A 22,941-nucleotide genomic window follows, 5' to 3' on the forward strand; every position below is an offset into this window, starting at 1 on the left:
CCAGTGTTTCTGGAGAGAGCTTATGGAAAATGAGCCATGGTCATACTTGCTAGAATTGTTCTGACATTTAATAGACTTTATAAATGTATTTAGAGGTAGAGGTCCATGCATTTTGAGAGAGTTTGTAGATTTCAAAATAATGTATTTTGTTTATGTTAAATGAAGGAGCTAATATTTTGAATAAGAAAAATGGGTTATTTTTAGTTACTGGTTTTTTTTTTAAATTTTGAATGCATTGGTAATGAATTTGTTAATCTAAAGATGGATAAGCTGGTCTCCATATGTTGGACTGACTGACCATCCTGCTATGGTAACAATAAGTCACTGAAAGCCAATCTCACTTCACTAGAGGGTACAGGCACGCCTTTACCGATAGCGGTTGTTGTGCCAAAGAAGAAGAAGAAGAAGAAGAAGAAGAATGATGGATTATTTTTATTTCACTGTATTTTTATCATTGCTTGTTAAAAAGAAACGAAGCAGAATGTACCAAAATTGTTTCTGGATAATTAATTTCAAGAAGTAACTTGGTAAACTAATAACAAATCATCTTTTTTGCAGCATTTGATAAAAAATGCTGATATCATATTGATGTTATTATTGGTATTTAATGCTCATATCATCGGGTCTGCCTGGTGGTTCACTCAATATATACGTCAGCTGCTACACGGCCGTACCGAATCGATTCTCAACCGAACCGAACAATTGCAGCAAAGACTTGACTTGTTAGGCTACAGGGTTTTTTCTCTAGCGTGCTCAACAACAGTCATCTTCATTTCCAATCTGTGTAGTAACTCTTTACCTATTCAACATTGTCATGTGTGTCGCGAACCGTACACCCCCGAGTAGTAGTAACCAATGAGAAAACATTCGCTTTCCGATAGTTATTGAATTGCGATTTAATTGTTGATGGTGTTGAGATGGCTTAACGAACCTTGTAAGTATCGGATGCTTGTAGTCACAACATTGAATAAGTTGATGCAGAAATTCTTTTAACCTAAAATTAATTTTCTTTATATGACTTTACAAACTCCTGTGTATACAAGGCTTTCGAGCAGATCTGATTTTGGTTGTACATGTGATCTTTTGCCATAATCTGAACTGAACGTAATGAAATAATCGTAATAATCTGTCAATTGCTCCCTTTAAACTAATTGAGTTTATTTTTTTTAATACTCAATTGACAGTTGCGTTCGGTCTTATTGGATTTCAAAAATCGTTTTGTTTTCCATTTTACTGTTTGATACGGATGATATCATGTTGAATGTTGATTTTTTTTACATATTTTTAGGCTGAAAATCTGCGGCTGAAATGATCCAGATGGGCTTTTGGTTTCGTATGGAGTGTTCAAGTCACCATCTGCCATACTCCATATTTCAAACTGTGTTTAACCATTCTTGACAAATTATTTATGCTTTAGTCGAAAAAAATAATCACATTGGCGTAAAGTGCTAACGTTCAAACATGTGTCAAACTGTCAAACTCCATATGAAAAAGAGCCGAAAAGCCCCCAACTGCCAAAACAAGACATAAATAGTATCAAAAATCATTTGTGCCACCGCTCCAACGTATTGGAATTGCAAAATATAAAATGAAATACAAATCCAATTGAATAAACTCTTTAGACTTATAACACGTCTCTTAAATTAACAATGGAAAAAAACAGAAAGGCTTTCGATGCATCAGAAATAAAACATTTGTCCACTTGTTGATCAATAAAAAAAATGTTGGCTCGCTCTAAAATAGAAATGCTTTTCGACACACGTATCGCACGAACAAATTGCTTGCAATTTTCATCCCTCGCGAGCGAGTGGGATTGTTCGTGGCCGGAAATTCCTTTACCTTTTGACGCGCTTCGAATGTCGTCTGTGTCGGATGGGTGGCTCATGTAGGGATGGGGGAAACGAAGCCGATCGGCTCCTATTCTCTCTCTAGCGTGGGTCACACATTTATGCGCTCGATCTCTTGCTGGTGGCACACACGCACGCACGAACGGACACAGTGGGGGGAAAGGCGCATATACCACCACCCCATCGCTCTGGAGGTTCGATTTGCCATCAAAGCGCGTAAACGCGATCAATCTTTGGTCCCTCAAGGGAGGGCCTCTGGTAGGGTCAAGAAAGCAACGATGCTACGCGTGTAAAGTATTGTGTGTTGCTCACTGTTTCCCCCCCCCCCCCCCCCCCCCCCTTTTTATGCTCTCCTTGTGACGAATGTGGCGAGGCGCTGGCTTCCCGTTATGCGCGTGTCGCCACCAGGATCTCGGACAGGAAGCACACGCGAAGGGAGTTGTTTCGCCTTCCCCTTCTGCCCGTACATAACGGCAAGCTTTTAAGGAAAAGCAGAGAAGGAATAGGTTTTATGCGCACCCTTGTTACACGTGTGATCGATCCGACTTGCGCGCGACTTCGCGATCGATCGCGCGCGGTGGTTTGTGGTAGTATCGGTTGTGGTCGAATCTCAACTGAGTGAGAGCGATCGAGAAAGAAAGCACGCGTTCTCGGTGGCGTTGTTGTTTACCACACACCAAACGCGCGGCAGGCAAGCGCGAGATGTGTCCCCGCGACAACGAATGGTGCGCGGAGAGAGAGAGCCTGCGAAGGTTTCTGAGCCGAGCGAGCGTGCACGGCGTTTAACGCCAATCAGTTCACGATTCGATCGCGTTGCGTATAGGTCGCATCGTCGTCGGTGCTCTGCTACTGCTGCCGTCGCGAAGAGTGCGTTCCTTGCCGGGAGTGAATGTTTTTATGTTTTGTGTTTGCGTTCCTTGTTTGATGCTGTTTAAACAAAAAATTGCTTTTCGTTGTGTTTTAAAAAAGTAAAAAATTTGCTGCAAAAAAATGATGTTAATTGCCCGCGCAAGATGCGCAAAATCTCGAGACATTGCGCACAGCTGGAGATTTAAATTGAGTTCAATTAGCACAGGGACGCGGTGCAGGAAGCAAAAACAACAAAACAGTGATTGTGAAGTGGATTGGCTGTTGTGCTAGAACCGCTTTTCTAATGCGCTAATGGAATTGCAATTGGATTTCTCCTTTCTTTCGTGTTGGTTTTATTTGTTGTTGATGCATTGGATAGAAGATCAATAGAGGGAGAGAGAACGAGAGGGGTCTTATTAGTTTCGCGAATCGAGTTAGAATTTACCGAGAAAAAAAAAAAACAAATCAGAGTGAGTGTTTAGCGGTGGTGGAGGTTGCCGATCGGTTGCGAAATCGATTAGCGGTTCTCCACCTTCGCTGTGTAATAAGCCTCCGGATCGCGAGAGGGTGAGAAAGGAAGAGGAAGAGGAAAGGAAAAAAAGAACACATACGCATGTTGATGAAGATGACGATGATGATGATGATGATGATGATGATGGTGTCGATCGTTGAAGAATGAACGTTCATTTTCTTCTCTCGCTTCTTGAATTTCGATACGCGTGCCCGTGTGCTCGTGTGTGTGTGCGGGGGCAACGCATCTTAAAGGTGGCCTGCGGGAAAGGAGGGAAAGGGGACCGCATGGCGGGAGACTCTGGCGCCACTGGGCCAGTCGAGCGCGCGCCCGTCTTGCTGCGGGTTTGGTTCGCGCACACGGTATCGATCATCAATGTTTGATTCCGGTGCGCCGTGTTCCCTTTCCCTTCCCGGTGGGCGGTGTGTTTTGTCCCCCACTCCGCGGACAAGATCACTGGCCCGCGCGGAACCGCATCAACAAAACGTGATTTAGAACAGATATTCGATTCTGGTGTGCGGCGGCGTCACCACCAACAGCCCCGTTTGCGCACTATTTAACGCCCCCTTTTGCCGCGCATAGAAGGAAAAAACAGCGGTGTAGTAGCGTTTGTATGTGCTCTCTGGCGTTAGGTGGTGGTAGCTAGGGGAAGGTGGAATAAAGTTGTAGAAGGGAAGACAAAAAAAAAACCCAACCACAACACAACACTCGCACCCGGTCGCGCTCGTTCGCACTCGCGTGAGAGTGAGTGCGTGAGTCGGTGGCGTCGTCGTCGGTCGTCTCTTCGGTGGCGCGTACCGAATATTTGTTTACTTTGTGTGTATCGTAAACGAAACGAGCAGAAGGCACCAACATAACACAACACTCCTCTACTACCTTGAAGCGCACATCTAGAGAAGGAAAGGGATGCACAAGGGAAAGGAGAGAATCATCATCATGCGAAGGAGGGAAAGGACGGATACGGATTTTGTTTATTTTGATTGCCTTTCGTATTGACATTAGAGATAAATAGGAGAGAGAGCGGGGTGGGGGGGGGGGGGGTGATAGGCGAAAAAAAGTGCAGCAAAAGCGACCCTTCCCCCCTTTCCCCCTGGATTGTGTTTCCAATGGGATGGGAAGGAGTTTGTGTTATTTGTTGCGAGTTAGAGTTCTAAACCTTCTTTTTTGCAATATCTGCGCGTATGTGTGTGTGTGTGTCAATGACCGGAAACCGAAAATGATCGTTTCACATTTTGTCGCGAATTTTGCATTTTTTTCCTCGCTGATCGATCACTTTTTTGTTGACACCCTTGTTTTCTTTGGAATTGTGATTGGAAATGTGCAAATTTTCTCTCAAATCTTATCAGACCAATCACAAGCGGGGAATGGAAAATCTAAACACTCACATGATGTATTGGCACATCAAGCTATTTTTTTTTTTGGCACGGGTTTCTCCCAGTACGCCATTTTTTTTTCTAATTGCTACGTTTCGTTTTTTCTTATTACCGTGTACCGTCATTACCGAAAGTAAATCACGATTGGAACTAATTGGAAGCGTTTAGGGAGTGTGCAGATGCGAATGTTCGCTGCCGTTGTTGAGCGACCTATAAATCATCCTCACCCTTCATAACACAAGTTCAAGATTTGGAGCAATGGAACACACTCCCCCAACTGGCACGGGAAGGGAAAGCTGCGAAATGGTTTGCTCTGCTTTATCATTTTGCACTGCCCAGGGACGGAATAGGGGGCTGCATAGACGTGGTTATTTCGTGGCGTAGTCTTTTTTTTTTCTTTGGTTGCTGTGTGCTAGAACATCTTTCTCGCGAGCCTCACTAATGGTGGTGGTGTGTCGGCGCCATAAATTATCAGTCAGATTGTGTGTTTGGCCTTTTTTTTGTTGTAATGGTTGTACTTGTGCGAAATGGTTGCGCTAAAATCCTTTAAATTTTCTTTCAATTCCTATTCTGTTTCAATGTCTTTAAATGATATGAATAATATTCAAAATATTTGGAAATGTGTACAAAAAATCATTGCAAAAGTGACAAAGGACCTTGCGGTAGCCCTGTATCTCATATGGAAAAGATCATAGTTCACTGTCAAACCTTCTCCCGGTCAAACCCTAAACCAAAATTTGCGAATAGCACTGCGATGAATACACCCGGTTGCTAAATGGAGAAGTTGGTTGACCTCTTGTTGATTTATTGCGTAAAAAATGGTCCCAGTTCCGTTCGCAAACCCCCGGCGACACAACTGCCCGTCTTTTGCGATAACCTTCGTTGTAATAAAATTTGTTCGCATTTTAAAGCATCAAACCGTGTGGGCAATAATAATGCCTAGGAGTTTGTTGTTAATAAGGATTGCCTTCTGGTTTCGGGCCTGTGATTAGTCGGGAAGCCGATTAGCTCTCACCCAGTTGTTGTGATTTTCGGCTCTATCTCTATCAATCCTAATTACACAGGGACAAATCAAGCACGCTCTAATTGGAACCAGTTGGTTACTAGACGCTCATTTACAGGGAAAGCTGCAATCAGAAAATACAGAAGGACATGTTATGCTAACCTTTTCGCTTGTATGTTTCACCTTACGATAGAATGTGTGTTGCAACCAGAAGGATTGCCAGTTGTCGTAAAAGCATTCGCTGAACCCCGCGTTGTTGAATGAAGCGATAAAGTTTATATGATTTTGACTCGTGTTACCTCGGGGCGTAGGACGACCTTTCTGAAGCCGTGTTCAAAAATGCTTCCACTATCCGGTTCCCTTGGTATCTCTGCTATCGGTATTGGAAGCTACAGATCGCCAGTGTAAAATTGGACATCTGCAACGATCGCCCGCGAAAAGCCTGTCTTTTTGGGATGTTTGTCATCATCTGTGTTTAGCCGGTTTTGTTAGTTCACACTTTTCTCCGATAGTATTGGTGCGTGTTGCTGCTATCCTTCAAAACAAGGTGTTTCTGTTGTTTCATCCTTGTTTTTGTCATAGTTTGCATCATGTTTTTGTGCTAAAATCTCATAATGTTGGAGTAGTAGTTTGTAGTGGAGATGACTTCTTTTAAGATCTGTTATTTCAGACAGACAATCGTTTGCGTAAGCATCATTTGGACTGTTCATGATCATTTCATGGTTTGATCCTGACTTGTTGCTGAAGGGTTTTTGATGAAAGAATTTAATTGTCCAACGCCATTGAAAGTTTTTTTACACACTCCTCCACAAAACTAATTCTGCAATTAGCAGTTAATCGTAATTAACAAATTTGGAGTTATGATGGGAGTTGAACATACGACCTGCGGTACATCAGGCCGATTCTTTCCGGATGACACTATGCAGTCGTCTCGGCATTAGACATGTTCTGTGGCCGTTTTATTTGACTTCAAACAAACGTTTGTATCAATTTTGATCCGGATTTTCTGCTTCAAAATGATCATAAAAAACGGATCTTACATAGCAGAAGTGTACAAAAAAATTACATAGGGTGTTGTAAAGAGTGTATAGATTGCTTGCCTGTTACAAAATCACGACCAGTGCAAATGAGATTGTAAAGAAGCATTCGCAGCTACCGGGTTTTCGTACCGTGTGTGTTAGAATCTCACAACATAAGCTAGACAAACGTTCAATATAATCATCATCATCATCATCGCCGTGTTCGTCGCTATCATCATCATGTTGGAGTTTCCTTTTTTGTTCGCTCGTAAAGATATTCCACACACAAAAAAAAAAACTGAATTGCCTTCACCCGATTCGAGGAGAAGAAATCCAATTATCATCGTGATATCGTACTCTTAGCTATGCGGGATTCCAATCCGCGACCGGGAAAGGATTATAGCAAATCGTGCCGAGTCATAGCGATTGAAGAACGAACCATTCCCACACCGGGTGGCGAAATACCAGTGAAATAGAAAAAACCAAACCCAAAAAGAGAAAATCACCTGTAAGACGCGTTGACTGTGGGAAGGTGTTATAAGTGATAATAATCGTGAACCGATCGCGCGCAATCTAAACCATCTCGATTTACTCTTCAGGCGTGTGTTTTTCTTCCTTCGTAGTAATAGTAGTAGTAATAGCAGCAGTGGATAAACTTGTTGCTGGAATGTTATGTGGTGCAGTTCTTTCGCGCTTCGTATGATAGAGTTAATGGAAGTTCTAGCAATCTTCTCCTGAGATACCGTTGCGCCGGCATTGAGTTATGTGATTTCGTTACCGTGATACGTTCCGAAAGTGTCAGCAATACAAGTAAAGCGGTAAAGGTACTACAAGTTCGTGTTGAGACGATCAGAAAGTGTCTGGTTCAATACTGTGCCATTTCAATGCTTCACCCACTGGATTATAACACACCGTCGGGGGCAGAAATGGCGAATTACGGCAATGGTTAGTTTCCGTGCTTATACTGGTATTTGAAGAATATTATTTTTTATTATTCAAAAGTAATATAGTCCTGTAGGCAAAATCATCGTAATGCAAAAGAACAAAATTGTGCAGTGATCTTTCTTTTTCCTCCGCGATTTTTTAAACATGTGTAGCTCCCCTTTTAACACGGTTTTATCTGCAGTGAGATCTTTCAGCAGCGCCCACTGGACTAACACACGACAGATTTGTGTCCTTTCCCAGCAATATTTATGTGGCCAAGGAACGTCCCCAACCAACAACAACTCTACACACCGCTCGAAGGAAGGAACGGGTGTCCCGATGTGTTGATATTTATGACTGAGCTTGTACCAATGGCCGTTGCCACAGGGCAGCAAACTGAAAGCGCACACACAAAACCGACTCTTGCAAAGTACAAAACGCTGTACAAAACAAGTACATACACATATACACGTACAAACGCCTACGCCGTTGTCGTCTTGACGATGGCTTTCGATTCTAATGCACTGTTATTGTTTAATGCGCTGTTAGGTTGCAGACCCGAGCATAAATTATGTTGATCTATCGATATCTATCTGTCGGGGTTTTTTTTTGCATATGCCGAGGAGGCGATCGATCATACAAAGAGTTGTGTGTGTATTAGTGGTGGGAGCTCGGAATTGGAATCGTGTTGGGAATCAATTCCGGAGCCGATTCCGATGCTGGATTCGATTCCAGATCCGGAGTCGATTCCGGAGTCGATTCGATTCCGATTCGGTGTCGATTCCGGAGTCGATTCCGGAGTTGATTCCGGAGTCGATTCCGGAGTCGATTCCGGAGTCGATTCCGGAGTCGATTCCGGAGTCGATTCCGGAGTCGATTCCGGAGTCGATTCCGGAGTCGATTCCGGAGCCGATTCCGATGCTAGAATTGATTCCGATTCCGGATCCGATTCCGGATCCGATTCCGGAGCCGATTCCGGAGCCGATTCCGGAGCCGATTCCGGAGCCGATTCCGGAGCCGATTCCGGAGCCGATTCCGGAGCCGATTCCGGAACCGATTCCAGAGTTGATTCCGGAGCCGATTCTGGAGTTGACGCCGGAGCCGATTCCCGAGTCGGATCTGGAAACGATTCCGTGAACAGAATCGGCTCTGGAATCGGAATTGACCTGGGAATCGGAATTTGCCCCGATAACGGAATCAGAATTGAATCCAGAATTAGAATTAGCTCCGGAATGGGAATTAGTTCTTGGATTGAAAAAAGTAGTTTCAGAAGCGAAATTAGTGCGGGAATCTCCATGAGAATGGATCGTTTACAAGTAAATTTTGATTTTTTGCGATTGTCAATACGTAGCATCATTGGACCCAAACGCCTATTCTTATGGAGATGCCAAAACTGACTTTTGGAAGCCGATTCTAATTTAGGAGCCATTTCCGATTCGAGAGCCGATTTCGACTTCGGAACCGATTCCGATTCCGGAACCGATTCCGATTCCGGAACCGATTCCGATTCCGGAGTCGATTCTGAAACCGATTCCAATACTGGAATCAATTTTGGAGCCGATTCCGGAATCGATACTGAAAACTGATTCCGGACCTACTATCCGGAATCGATTCCAGAAAACTGCGGAGCTAGCCGGAATCGATTCCGACAAAAAACTTCATTTTTCCCATCACTAGTGTGTATGTGTGTTTGCCCGTATGTAGCTTGAAGGCATATCAGATACAGTTTTATCGATTTAAGGAAATCTGGCACTCAGCTCTCGTGTGTGTTCACATTGAAGCATTAAATCTCGTTAGGAGAAAGATCGCGATTGCTTTTGTGAAATGAAAAAAAAAAAATCAAAATTAGAAAATGAATGCACTGGCTTCCCAGTACCGTTAGCTTAATGCCCTCCTCATCTTTGTAAAAGCTCTCTAACGCACTTGTTCCGTCTGCCGGGTGGACACACACACACACTCTACCGAAGTGCATCGACGTCAGTGTGTAAGGGGGCGCGCGCGCACGCTGCTGCATATTGCTTCTGGGGTGTTTTATTGCTGATCAAGCAGATTAGTGAAAGGTGGTGGGAGGGGGGGGGGGGAGAGGGAGGTCCGAGGGGTTGCAAAAAACAAAGTGGTGCTTTAATCTGTCCGTCAGTGCAATAAACATGAATTAATGGTTGTTCGCTCGCCTACCATCTCGCACCACCACTTGCTCTCTCTTTCTTTCTCTCTCTCTCCCCGGCGACTGACCGATCGGCTGTGTTCGGGTTGGGTGCATTGGGGGAAGGTTTTCTAAGGTGGCAGAACGCGTTTTGTTCCGCACACCTGTTCGCACTATGTTGGTACGCGGGTTTGTTTTTTTTTGTTGCGCTGGCAGCACCACACCCTTCGCCACGCCACGCACAACCCACCGAACGAGTTATTAATCGATATTTTACAACCCTTTCGCACGCCCCGAAGGTAACCTGTCCGATGCTTTTTAGCACCACCACCACCACCACCAGCCGCGTGCTTACGGTTACGGGTGCGATTAAGGGCGCATTCGAGTGTCCCACACCCGTCGAACTGGCGAGTAGGAAGGAATTAAGAACACTAAGAAAGTGTTTTTCTTGGTGATTTTCTATTTCGAATTATATTTATTTAAAAATAAATAAATTAAATTTAATTTATTTCAATTTTGTTTATTTAAATATTAATTATTAATTGACTAAGCTTTGAAAAAAACAGTAATCCTACAATGTCAGTTATAATTCTGCTCTGTGTGTGTGGATATGAGCATTAAGCTACTAAATGTGTGCACGCATTTGCCCGGCTCAGTCCGTTATTAAAGTAATAATAACTGGTTTAATCACAGCATAACGTGACAGCATGAAATGTAATTAGAGAAACAGAGAAGAAAGCGAACCTCCGCCGCTACCACCCTAATACGAGAGCGTAACGCGCGCCCTCAGCAACTAACCAACTAACTTAAGCCTTAATAATTACTCAACTAAGCCCTTGTGCGTACTGGCTGCCACAAAACATCTTGAGAAAAGGCACACATGGCAGGACACTTGTCACCTGAAATGCAACTGGTGCAGCAATTAAGTTGCATTCGGACGCGCGCGCCGCACACATTAAGTGGCCGAGCAGCCAGCCACTGTGTCGCGATAATGGGTTCGCTCGATCGCTAATAATTTAATCACAAACTTTACGATGTGCTCCGATTGCTGCTGCTGCTCTCGGTGTGTGTGTGTGTTGTTGGTGGTGGCGGCGGGACCTTGTCTTGGATTTATTTAATCGTTTGTGACATTGTACTGTTTTATACCCACCTGTACATGTCCTTAGACAGCTTTTCCCGTGCTTCGATTTACTTGCGCCGTTCTGTACTTTAAATCATCCATCAAGTCTTGCTGTTTGAGCCGGCTTGAAGCCGGCTGCAAGCAGTGTTCAGTCAAACACACTTTGATAGTAAAAAAATCGTACATGCATGCATCAACCCGAAAGGCATGGCAAAGGCTTTTTTTGCGATAAGATAAACAACACATCGCTTTCTTCTCAGCCCCCTACCCTCTCTATGGGTGGGTGGTGGCTGCTTGTTTGGTATTGCGTAATTTTGTTGCACGTCAAAGAGAGGTGACCTAATTTATGTTTAATATTTTGCGTTTTGTATCGCTTTTTTTCTTCTTTCGTTCACCCCTCCCCGTTTGTGCTCTCGATCATTGGTCTGGCGATAGCGAACAATCATCACTTTCGTTCGGCAGAGAGAGAGATTCGTGTTCGTTTTTGGATTGATGCACATCGTCGTTCAATAAAACGGTTGTCTATTTAAAGGTCGGCCTGGCATGCTAAGTACAAAGAGGTATCTTTTTTACTTAGTGGTGACAAAAAAAAAAAGATTGTGTAAAGTCGGTTGGAAGTGATGGTTGTGCCGAGTTTCAAGGGCAGTGCCTATGGGTATTCTACTGATATTTCCCGGTATACGCGATTTCACTGCACGTAATCTTTTAAATTCGAGCAAATTTTAGTGATTGCAAAAAATGCAAAAATCCCTTTTGATCGAATTTTAAAAACCATGTTCAATGGTACAAAATTATAATGTTGAATTGAACTCAGATCAATTAACTAATTGTGTTGATAAAACCTAGCACTTCATTCAAAATTATATGAAAATTAGACATAATTTTGCTGAAACTTCGTTATACCACTTACGATGATACTTGAGATACACTGTTACCTTCGATTTGCATCAGAGGAATTTCACGCGTTTTGAATACCACAGTTAGTGGTAATTTTGACCTATACAAATTTATTAATTAAGGGGCCTTTCACGATACTAGCCAGCTTTTTTATATGGAGTTTGACAGTTGGCGGCTGAAATCATGTCAACACTACATACAAAACGATATACAAAACTAGCCTGCGATTTTCAGCCAAGATTATTTCAGCCTCAAAGCTAGAATTAGATTCGAGTACCTGCTCGAAAAATGTCAATACAAGGTCGTGTTTTTCATTCATCCCAAGGTGCATTATAGAGATCAGATGATGGAATCTGGAATCAAAGTGTATCTCGTCCCAAATAATTGAACAACCAATTTCTGTATAAAAAAAGCTCCATTTGATAGACCGGATGAAATGAATTTGCATATAAACGGATCGTTTTTCATAGCACCACATCCGTAGCAGACTTTGGTCTCCTTATCTAAGATGTTGTATCGAAACAAAAATGGATGTTAAGTCGTTCAGACTTCATTTAGCTCACAGTTAGCAGTATTTCATGTGTTTGAAGAACTTGTTGTGAACAAAATGAAGATTTAAGGAGTGTTTTGTGTATTAGTTAAGTTACCCGAAATTAAATTCTAGAAGAAGTTTTCACCCGTCCTATTAAAAAGTGACGTTCACATTTGGTTATAAAAACAGACTATGAGACTCCGAAATATACCTACACTTTGGAAATTTGTATGCAGGGATTGACATATCCCCAGATCTCCCACAATGTCGCCTAGCAAAAGCGATAAAAATCAATCTTCGCAATACATACACCTTGGGATAAGCCAACCTGTATATTATACCCACTTTGATAGCTGCTCGAAAACTGCTATACAATGCAAACAGCTGACTTGACTGCTTGAAATTTCAGCCTACGTTCTGAACAGGGAAAAGCTCCCTATATTTTTATTGCAATTTTGAAAACTTACTCAACCATCAGATTTTATTCAGTGCATTTAAATAGATTTTAAAATAACATGAATCGTAAAAAAATCATGCATAAAGTAAACGAATGAGGCACACAGACTCAAAATATCCATAAAATGTAAGAAAAAATGCTCTTTTAAGATCCTTAAAAATGACTAATTAATCAACTCAGAAATCATATTTTCCCATTTTCATAATTCATTGGGTGGAAAATGTAAGTTTCAGTTCAAATTTTCACTTGTTTCCTTATCGAATTATGAGTTCGAACTATTCGAAAGATTGCCGCACGATCGATCGCAAACGAACGTTTCGTTTTATTTGATTGCATTGTGGTTTATCAACAACCATACTACTGCGCTCGCTTCCGTTTTGCCAATCGTGCCTGGACACCACCGCTTCCCTGCATTCCTCGTCGGGGGGGACAAAAAACGACGAATGCATTTCGCGCGCCGCAGTCGAAGGCGCGATTTGTTTGTATTCAATTAGTTTCCTCCCCCCATGCCCTGCCCATAATCTGCACAAACAAATAAACAACAATCTTGTTATTAGCCGCCGTTTACCCCGTTCACTATCACGATTGCAGCGGCAGTCAGGAGGATGCACTGACGGCAACTGGGCACGCATCGGGAGAAGGCCCCCGGGAGGCAACAGCAGCAGCATCATTTCACGCAGCGGATGTGTGTGCCGTTTGCGATTGACCATTGATCCCTTATTTTACACGACCGATGGAGCGGATTATCGATAATGTTGGCGCGCAGGGCGCCCATTATGTGCCCAAGTGAATGAATAGTAGCAGGCAGCCGTGCGATTGCGATTACTGCATCCTCCACCGCCGTCGTCGTTGTTTCCTCTGCTTTATGCTAATCAGAAAATGGCACCGTAAGGGTACGGTGCGTCGAGTTGGGGGGATAGGGTGAGATGTTCTTTCTCTCTTATCGCGCGAAGGAAGCGATTCCCGACGGCGCTGCCATTTAGCTTTGCGATGCGATCGGTAAAAGTGGTGCAGTTGCAACTTGCCTCGAGGAAAGAGGGGGGGTCAGGAGCGAGCCGATTAATGTGTCATGTTTTGACAAGCATCGGACGTAACGAATGGGAAAGCAGAGGAGCGTGTGTTTCTGTCAATTAGTGTGGGCTGATTAAGAAAACACGGTTCGATGGCGTTGTGTAACGCGTTGGGACCTTTTTGCCAGGTATGTTTCACGTGACATCGTAACCGTAGTTTCGTGGACAAACAGACAAGTGACAGCGATGGAATTTTAGACTTTTTTGTTTGAGAATTAAACAGGAAAATACAATTTAATAATATAAATTAAAATAAATTTAAAGCAGCAATTTTATACGAAATCCTAAATCCAAACATTTTTGTAACATGAAGCTCTTTGCCTGCTCTTTCCAGATTACTATTTCACAATGGACACCGACGATGTGGAATCCTCGAGCAGTAGCACGATGTCGAGCCTGAACAGTCTGTTTTCCTTCACCAGCCCGGCGGTGAAGAAGCTGCTCGGCTGGAAGCAGGGCGACGAGGAGGAAAAATGGGCCGAAAAGGCGGTGGACAGTCTGGTGAAGAAGCTGAAGAAGCGAAAGGGCGCCATCGAGGAGCTGGAGCGTGCCCTCTCCTGCCCGGGACAGCCATCCAAGTGCGTCACCATACCGCGATCGCTCGATGGACGGCTGCAGGTTTGTTGGAAATCATCATCATCAGCTCTCAATTTGCATCGTTTCGATTCGTACTAACGCTCCACTGTTACCCTGTATTTTGCCCGTAGGTATCGCACCGCAAGGGGCTGCCGCACGTCATCTACTGTCGCGTGTGGCGCTGGCCGGACCTGCAGAGCCACCACGAGCTGAAGCCGATCGAAACGTGCCAGTATCCGTTCAGCGCGAAGCAGAAGGAGGTGTGCATCAACCCGTACCACTACAAGCGCGTTGAGAGCCCGGTGCTGCCGCCGGTGCTGGTGCCCCGCCACTCGGAGTTTGCGCCGGGCCACTCGCTGCTGCCCTTCCACCAGATGAACGAGCCGAACATGCCGCACAACGTGAACTACTCGAACACGGGCTTCAACAACTCGCACATGGGCGGCGGAGGTGGTGGTGGTGGAGGGGGTGGCGGGGGTGGAGGAGGCGGTGGAAATGGTGGCAATGGTGGCAATGGTGGGGGCGGAGCAGGCGGTGGACCGAACTCGCCCATTTCGTCGCACATGGGACCGAACAGCCCGATGTCGTCGGTGTCGAGCCCGGGGCCAATCAGCTCGAACCCGCAGAGCCCGTACGGGGCGCTGCCGGAGACGCCCCCGCCCGCCTACAGCCCGCCGGAGGAGGGCAACACGGTGAGCGGCGGCCAGGACGGCAACCAGATGGACACGAACCAGATGCACGGCGAGGTGGCACCGGTCAGCTACCAGGAGCCGCCGTACTGGGCGAGCATAGCGTACTACGAGCTGAACTGTCGCGTCGGCGAGGTGTTCCACTGCACCAACACGTCGATCATCGTCGACGGGTTCACGAACCCGTCGAACAACTCGGACCGCTTCTGCCTCGGCCAGCTGAGCAACGTGAACCGGAACAGCACGATCGAGAACACCCGGCGCCACATCGGCAAGGGGGTGCACCTGTACTACGTCGGGGGCGAGGTGTACGCGGAGTGTCTGTCCGACTCGGCGATCTTCGTGCAGAGCCGGAACTGCAACCATCACCACGGGTTCCATCCGAGCACGGTGTGCAAAATACCGCCCGGCTGCTCGCTCAAGATCTTCAACAACCAGGAGTTCGCCCAGCTGCTGTCGCAGTCGGTCAACCACGGCTTCGAGGCGGTGTACGAGCTGACCAAGATGTGCACGATACGCATGAGCTTCGTGAAGGGGTGGGGCGCCGAGTACCATCGGCAGGACGTGACGTCGACGCCGTGCTGGATCGAAATTCATCTGCACGGGCCGCTGCAGTGGCTGGACAAGGTGCTGATGCAGATGGGTTCGCCGCACAACGCGATCAGCTCGGTGTCGTAAGGGGGTGTGGGTGGGTGTGTGTGTGTGTGGTACGCGCGTCTTCAGACTAGACATTTAGCGGTAAAGGCGGACGTGTGTTCGGACAGTTTGGTGTAAAAGAATGTAGACTAATACTGCTGGGCCGAGCGGAAGGGATACGTGTTTGCTAGTATCAGCCTAGTGACTAAACATAGCATCATACTTATCGTTTAAGACTAAAGGTGAAGTAAACTGGACGATGCCATTATAGAACGGAAACGGGAAGATTTCAACCATCCTGAGCCAGAGCAATCTATTAATTACGAAAAAAAAATAGCGAAACCTCATGCACGAAAAAAGGGCGAAAAAAGAGTACATTTGAAGGTTTAGTCTTTATTTTAGTGCATTACGGGTTCGGCATCCAAACACGCAGCACAGAATGCTCCAGTTCGTACGTGCGCGAGAGTGTTTTCGATGCAAGAAACGGTACGGTAATGTAATGTACGCAAGCCAGCTAGCAGTTTAAGGGGGTTTTGTTGATAAGTGTCTTTATACGTTTTAATTGTTTGTTTTTTTAATTTGCCCGACCTTTTAAGCAGATGACAGATTTAGCGTTATAAGAATGCTGTTTAGTTTCTTCGTACCTTGTTAAGAATATCCGTGTGCGCTGGTATGGAAAGCGAGCATAAGAAGATAGTTATATCCGTTTACATTTTAGCACGATGGCGCAGCGTTGAACCGACTAAACCGATGATCCGGCATCGCTTTACAGTATGATTAGGGGTTTGTTTTTAAATACTGCTGCATAATGCGCCAATTGATGCACTTTTTTTTTGTTATTGTGAAGAAAAGGCTGCAGTACCTGTGTGTGGGGCTACTATTTGTCCCGCGAAGAACGAATCAGCAACCATGCAATGGGTTTCAATAATGTAGGTTGTTTGACCTTATTTTGGAGAAGTTACTACAGACAAACGTTGCTCTCCAGTTAACTGTGCCCCTGTGTGTTGACGGCAACCAGCAGCAGCTGCAAACACGCGGCGGTTGTGCAAACAAAAAAAGGTCCTAGCAGAGCGAGTGCAATTTATATGTTCCCCCGAAAGAGTCAGGCCTAGTAGATCACAATCAAACGGGATGGATACGATTTTTGAACGTGATAAGATTATTCTGATGCCATCAAACAAACGTGCAACTATGAGAAGAATATAGAGTTAAGACAAAAGAAAACGCAAGATGCAATTTATTGTTTACAGAGAGTGGCGGTGTATGAAAACTGCTTCCGCACGCGCGTGCACCCGTTTGGAGCTACGATTTTCGTGTACTGTAAGTGTGGTGCAACAAATTCTGCTCTAACAGTGTGTGTATGTGCGTTTTTATGTTACAATATATCTTTTTTTTATGTTTGTAGCAAAGTTTTATTCAGTTGCTAGTAAAATTAACTTGTTTCATAGAGTTCGGTTTAATATAAAAGTTCTTATAAGATTTCTAAGAGAGCGATAGAGAGAGAGAGGTTCGCTGAGATGTATGCTTTTTTTATAATGACGTTATTCTTTATTATTGCTTGTGCTTCCCGCTGTGCTCGACCAGCAGATTTAATCTTGCGTGCGAGTGCAACCAAACCTTACATGCCAACACTAAGCTTAGCGTTCACGCAGTTGATAGTGCACGAGGGACGATTCAACCCTTCAGATTCAATCTTTCTCCTACACTGTTTCAGTATTTCAGCACCCCGAAACGAAACATACACTCTCCGTACCTTGCTTTTTACTTGGTGGTTGAAGTGCTAAAAGAAAAGCTTTCACAAATATTGGCTCCCAAACGTTCTTCCCATCCTTTGCCTATGTGCCCACAACGCTAATGACGCGTAAAAAACGTTTCCTTTGTGCAATGCTTTCGTTAGTAGAAAGTAAGTAAGATAAAACTGAATTGATTGCCTTATATTACAAAACAAAAAAATAACAACAACAGTGTCGACGTTGTAGTGCCTCAAGCAGCTTGTAACAGACTAATAGATGTTTTGCAAATGTTATATTTTGACAAAGAAAGGAGATGCGCTTCTCTCTGCCTTGAACACAATTGTGCCACCGCGAATGCGAAAAGAAAACGGAACGGAAACGGTTCGGCCTTGATTGGATGAAACGAAAACCGAAAAGGACGACAAACGCTTTTAGACAGTGGACAGGAACGTGTTTGGCCTTTTGCATAAATGCCTTTGTTTTTGTTTTTAACTAGACGTTTAAGTGAATGTGCAAGCCGATAAAGCATGCAATACAGAAATGCGCCTTATTTTTCACGATACACAATAACAACAGCCTTTTCAAAGACAGGATTCACGCAGGATGGAGATACTTCGACGCGTAAAGTTGGTCCGTACTTTGCTGTGGTTGAATTTATTTTTTCATAAGCTCCAAAATGCTTAACAGATGAGGACGACGAAATTAGAAAAAAAAAGAAACACATTTAAAGAGTTTACCAAGGCCATATTACTGGCAACTGGGAAATACGACCGGACTATCAAACTATTAAGTGTCGTGTTCGATTATGTATTTTTAGCAAATTGATTCTCCTCATCCGTGTGCGTGTGTGTATGTGTGCGTGTGCCTGTGTGTGCGTGCTTCGTGCCTTGAATTACGTTTGCGACTCTGTGTGCGTGTGTGTGCGTGTGTATATGCGTGTTCGTGTTTGCGTCTGTATAGTGTGAATTATTTTGAAATACAGTTACTTTTTAGACGGTATACTTTAACACTACCATAAAAGCGAAACAATCAACTGTGTACTACACAGATCTTAAACGATTTGGAGATAAAAACAAAAGAAGTGCGAAGTAGCAAAAGAACTAAGTGTACGAAACAAAAGCAAAAAAAAGTAGAACAAAATGGAAAATAACAGTTACATGTAAATATTAGAGACCAGCGCAATGATTGAATAGCTTGAAATGCGTACAAAATGAAACTGGTCCCCCATACTTGTATTAAAAATGATAAATATGATATACAAAACGTAAAACAAGAAGATTAAACAAAATCTACTCAAACAACAAAAAAAAAAAAACATGCAAGCAGCAACAAGCCACATGTTGAACCTATATCTTGCTCACTTAGATTAAAGTATGTTCCGGTATGGCTCGAAAGCAATTTAAAAAAGAAAAGGTGAAAAGGAGAGTTCAAAGAAGAAGAAAAAAAAAACAAATGGAAACAAATCATGTTTTATCACCTAAGTGTAGCTGCACATTTACCGAAGCAAGAACGTAAAAAAAGAAAAAGAAACAATACATACAACTGCGAAAAACATGCAGCAAAACAGCAACAATTGCAAACAAAAGCAAGAAAGAGAAAAAAACAGATGCATATAACAAATCACGCATGCTATCTTAAACATACGGACAGAATAAAACTTCAACATTGCCGTTAGATTAAAGCAAAATGCTAACATTGATAAAACAAAAACACAAACAATCAAGCCTCGGTAGCAAATTTTGCAAAAGCGAAACATTATCAGATTATCATCAAACACTCCGCCGACAAGCGTAACTCGCGAAGCAAGAAGAAAAGGTAAAGTACGAATGAGCCATTCGCAGCAGGAAAGACCGTTTAGTGATAAAAGTTCTGCTTATAGTGCACAACCATTTTCAACGATTGATTCAGAAACTATGATATGTGTGTGTTTTGGTGTTTGTAAAAGATGTAAGAACAAACCTGAAACAAAAAACAAAAAACAAAAAAACAAAAGAAAAAAGCAAGTGAACAAAGCGGAGTAAAACAAAGAGGTGAAAGGTTGAAAAGAAGACCGGCTGAACAGATGAATTGATATAATAGATACAACAGACAGAAACATAACACACCAGCAAAACAAAAAGCTCTTAACGCAAAAACATGAGATGAAAGATGGGTCAAAGAATCGTATAAAATGCTCAATCAGCTATTTTTCATCGCTGCGCGCAGGTGTGTTTTTGTTTGCTCTTGAAACACAGGCGGCATCCTTACATATTTCTTCACCTGACACTCGTCCATCATCACACATCATTTCATCGCTGCTGGTTGACAAGAATCGTTCGATCGTTAGCGTCGGTAAAGCTATTCTTAAGGTACGCGACATTTGCGAGACACTAACTATAGTGTATGTATAGCTGTAGCGCGCATGTTTAGAGCATAAATGAAAGCGATTGTAATGATAGAGAGAAGGAGAAAGCGAAGAGCTCCCCGCGCTCGTGTTGTCCGTAGAACTATGCATTAAAAAGAACGACACCTTGCATGAACCCGTCGTCCCACGGGAGAGGCTCTTGTACAAGAAGGCGCCCGATTTCCCAGCCCAATCGAAGCTTCCTTCATTTTCACCCTCCCATCCATCCTTATACCGACATCATCTCCTACACGCCCATAGTTCGTAACCACTGTGCCATGTGTGTGTTTACACAGGCCACCTCCAAAACACGTACATCTCAATGATCTCAAGTGAAATAAATGAAATACTTAGTTTCGACTGTCCTCTGATTTAAAAAAAAAAAAACAACTAAAATAGTAAGCGATTACTTTTTCGAAGGCGCAACGGAAGCGCATATCTGAAGCGCCTAAAATGGATACGAACAACCATGAGAAATTGGCCTAAATGCCGTTTGCCCGCGTAAAGTAAATCAAAACTAATAAAAAAAAAATGTACACCATCATGCCATAAAATAAGAGCACTCGAAGCGAAGGAGTGCCAGTAAAGGTGTTGCGAGCGTTCTGTGCGGCTTTGTTTCGTAAGCTTTAGTTTAGTAACTCTGGGCGTCGTCAGTCATCTCGAGGATGAGATCGTTTTAATCAGTTTAACGTACTTTTTCCTACAAAACAAGAAGTAACAATGATGTACAGAAATGGAAACAGTGCAAAACGAAACAAAACATTAAAAAGAGAATACAATAAAGCAACATAATGTGAAAATGATGGTGCACAATATGTTGTGTATAAACTACACAGCGACACGGAAACAAACAGAAATAGTTTAAAGCCTCACCCCCCAATTGTCAGCGAATGAATATTTTACGTCGTGGTATTTAGGTTCTTGTGGCTCTTTCTTCCCACTTAAGTTGAAAAAGTGTGAAAATATCATTGTAGTGTGTAATCGAGCGAGCGTATATTACGGCGAAGAAAACAGAAGCTGGTGGAACAGAAAAGGAAATAATTCATATGTGCGCGCTCGTATGTTAAGAACGGTATGAATAAAATCAATAAAATAAAAGAAACAGAAAAACTAACCATAAAGTGTCCTTTGCAGCATGACAACGATGACATTCTGTTGTACTCATACTCCAGCTTGCTGGTGTTTGCGCTTGCGTGTTGCTACACAAAGGCCTAGCAAGTGCAGTGAGATCGGCATCAAATGCAGCAGTAGAGTCAATGATACAACAAGCTGTCAAGGAAGAAGTAGATTAGAAAAACCATGCAGAATCTTTAACACCATTTAATATTCGTTAATCAAGAATAAAAGGAAATCGAAACGAATTGAAAAGAATCGAAACGAATCGAGAAGAATCGAAAGGAATCGAATAAAAGAATCGAACACAATGCAAATGATTGAAGAACGCGTTGAAAAGGTAATGATTGAGTTGAATCGTGTTTGAAAAGGTAATGATTGGGTCAAATCTTGTTTGAAAAGGTAAGAATCGAATTAATTGAAAAATTACAAATCGAAAAAGTCCCCGCTATCAGCGAATCGTTGCCAATTAAATTAATACATAAACGTGATTAGCTGCCTGTGTACCAAAAGAACGAATAGTGAAACGTAATTCGAGTACTGAAAAGGATCGAAATGCAGCGCAAATATAAAAAAAATTGTAATTCAAGTGTCAAAATGAATTGAGCGTGAAGTTGAGTCAATCAATTGTATTTTTTCGCGAATTTCTTCGTAAATTTCTTCATGAACGATGCATCTTTTTGATTCGAGGTTCGAGATAAAATTCATTAATAGCTGCTTTTTTTAGGTTTACTATTTTTTTAAATGTTTATTCGTGATTTTTTAGTCTTGATCCATCTTAATTTTCGATTTTACTATACGAATCTCTAATTCGTATTCTCGACAATATTTTCTTTATTTGTGTATCATTTCTCGATTCTTGATTCGATTCTCAACTCTATTAGTGATTCTTGATTCAATCTATAAATTTCGATACACCATTTGTGATCTTTTCGATATTTTCTATCTTTTCTCTCTGCTAGATCGCTAATAGTAAATGATGTACATGTTGTTTGTCTGAAGTGATCACAGCTCCTGTTCTTGTTTGCAATAATATCCTTGAATATTTTAATTAATCTAATAGAGAAAAACATTGAGACTTCAATACAAAAAATGGCAGGATTGACAATAAGAACTCGGCAAAATAAATTGAGTTCAGAATATTTTAGTAAGATAAACTAAAATGTATTTCATAAAATTTTCTTATCGATTTTATTAATCATTTCTTGTTAATTATATTTTATCTCTCTTCGTTTGTTTCCATTTTTCTTAAAAAAAATGCCTAAATTATTGTTTTTCCTTTCCAAATAAAAATTTACGTTTAAAAACAAAAGTATCATGTTTTGTATGTTTATTTTATTATTTTAATGTTTCAATATTTTCCTTCCAGCCGGTGGTGTCGTTCCATTATTCATGGGTAACGCTACGTTAACTTTAATTTATATGGCCAAGTGATGTAAAAAAAGAACAAAATATCATAACTGCTCATTTTTACATTTCACTATCACAACTCTCCACTCTACAGAGCGATGAATGAACAGCGTGACAGCGTGTAAACCGCGAATGGAAACCACACAACATGCGCTGACTGTGTTCGGTGAAGGAGGAAGCGTCAGCATGCATTTATGCATCGGGATGCGGTTTAACATCCCACCCGAGCAATGTTGTGAATTAAATGTACCAGCGCAGCGCAGTACTGGACTGTATGTTACCTCGTGGCTTTTTTTTTTGGGGGGAGGTCGAAAACGCGGTGATTGGGACGTAAACAAAAATCACCCGTCGGAACGAAGGTGAAAAAAAATGGAGCAAATTTTGTATGCGCCTGGTGGAACAAACTACCAGCGCATAAACACACACACACATACACACGGGTGCTGGGCGCTGTACTGCCAGCCGCCAGCATATTTTATGCTTCTGCCTCAGCCCCAGCGAGAGTCCAGTGAACCGTGATCGAAAAAATGGGATGGAAAACGGTAACGGTACGTGGTGCGCTGGCTGGTTGGCGTGTCGGGTTGAAGGTTGTAGACACGCAACGTGCCGTGCCCGTGTTTTGGTGTGGTAGTGGTGGGGCATGTTGGCATGTTTTA

General features: G+C 42.9%; 1 protein-coding gene across 5 annotated transcripts in view; it reads left to right on the top strand.

The window, feature by feature from the left end:
- The window catches only part of LOC1275428 (protein mothers against dpp), a 36,204-nt gene extending 16,046 nt beyond the window's left edge, over positions 1–20,158 (top strand). The window contains exons 1-4 of one of the 5 annotated variants that reach the window (XM_061662086.1): positions 2,640–2,714; positions 7,202–7,547; positions 14,080–14,363; positions 14,453–20,158. In XM_061662086.1, the coding sequence (XP_061518070.1) occupies positions 7,487–7,547; positions 14,080–14,363; positions 14,453–15,688 (1,581 nt within the window). In that variant the 5' untranslated portion in view covers positions 2,640–2,714; positions 7,202–7,486 and the 3' untranslated portion in view covers positions 15,689–20,158. Of the gene's footprint in view, positions 1–1,642; positions 7,548–14,079; positions 14,364–14,452 lie in introns of those variants that run through there. The other 4 variants (XM_061662083.1, XM_061662085.1, XM_061662084.1 and 1 more) reach the window with 4 other exon arrangements.
- Positions 20,159–22,941: the final 2,783 nt, after the last annotated feature.

This window comes from Anopheles gambiae, chromosome 3 (assembly GCF_943734735.2).
Source record: "Anopheles gambiae chromosome 3, idAnoGambNW_F1_1, whole genome shotgun sequence".
NCBI lineage: Eukaryota > Metazoa > Arthropoda > Insecta > Diptera > Culicidae > Anopheles > Anopheles gambiae.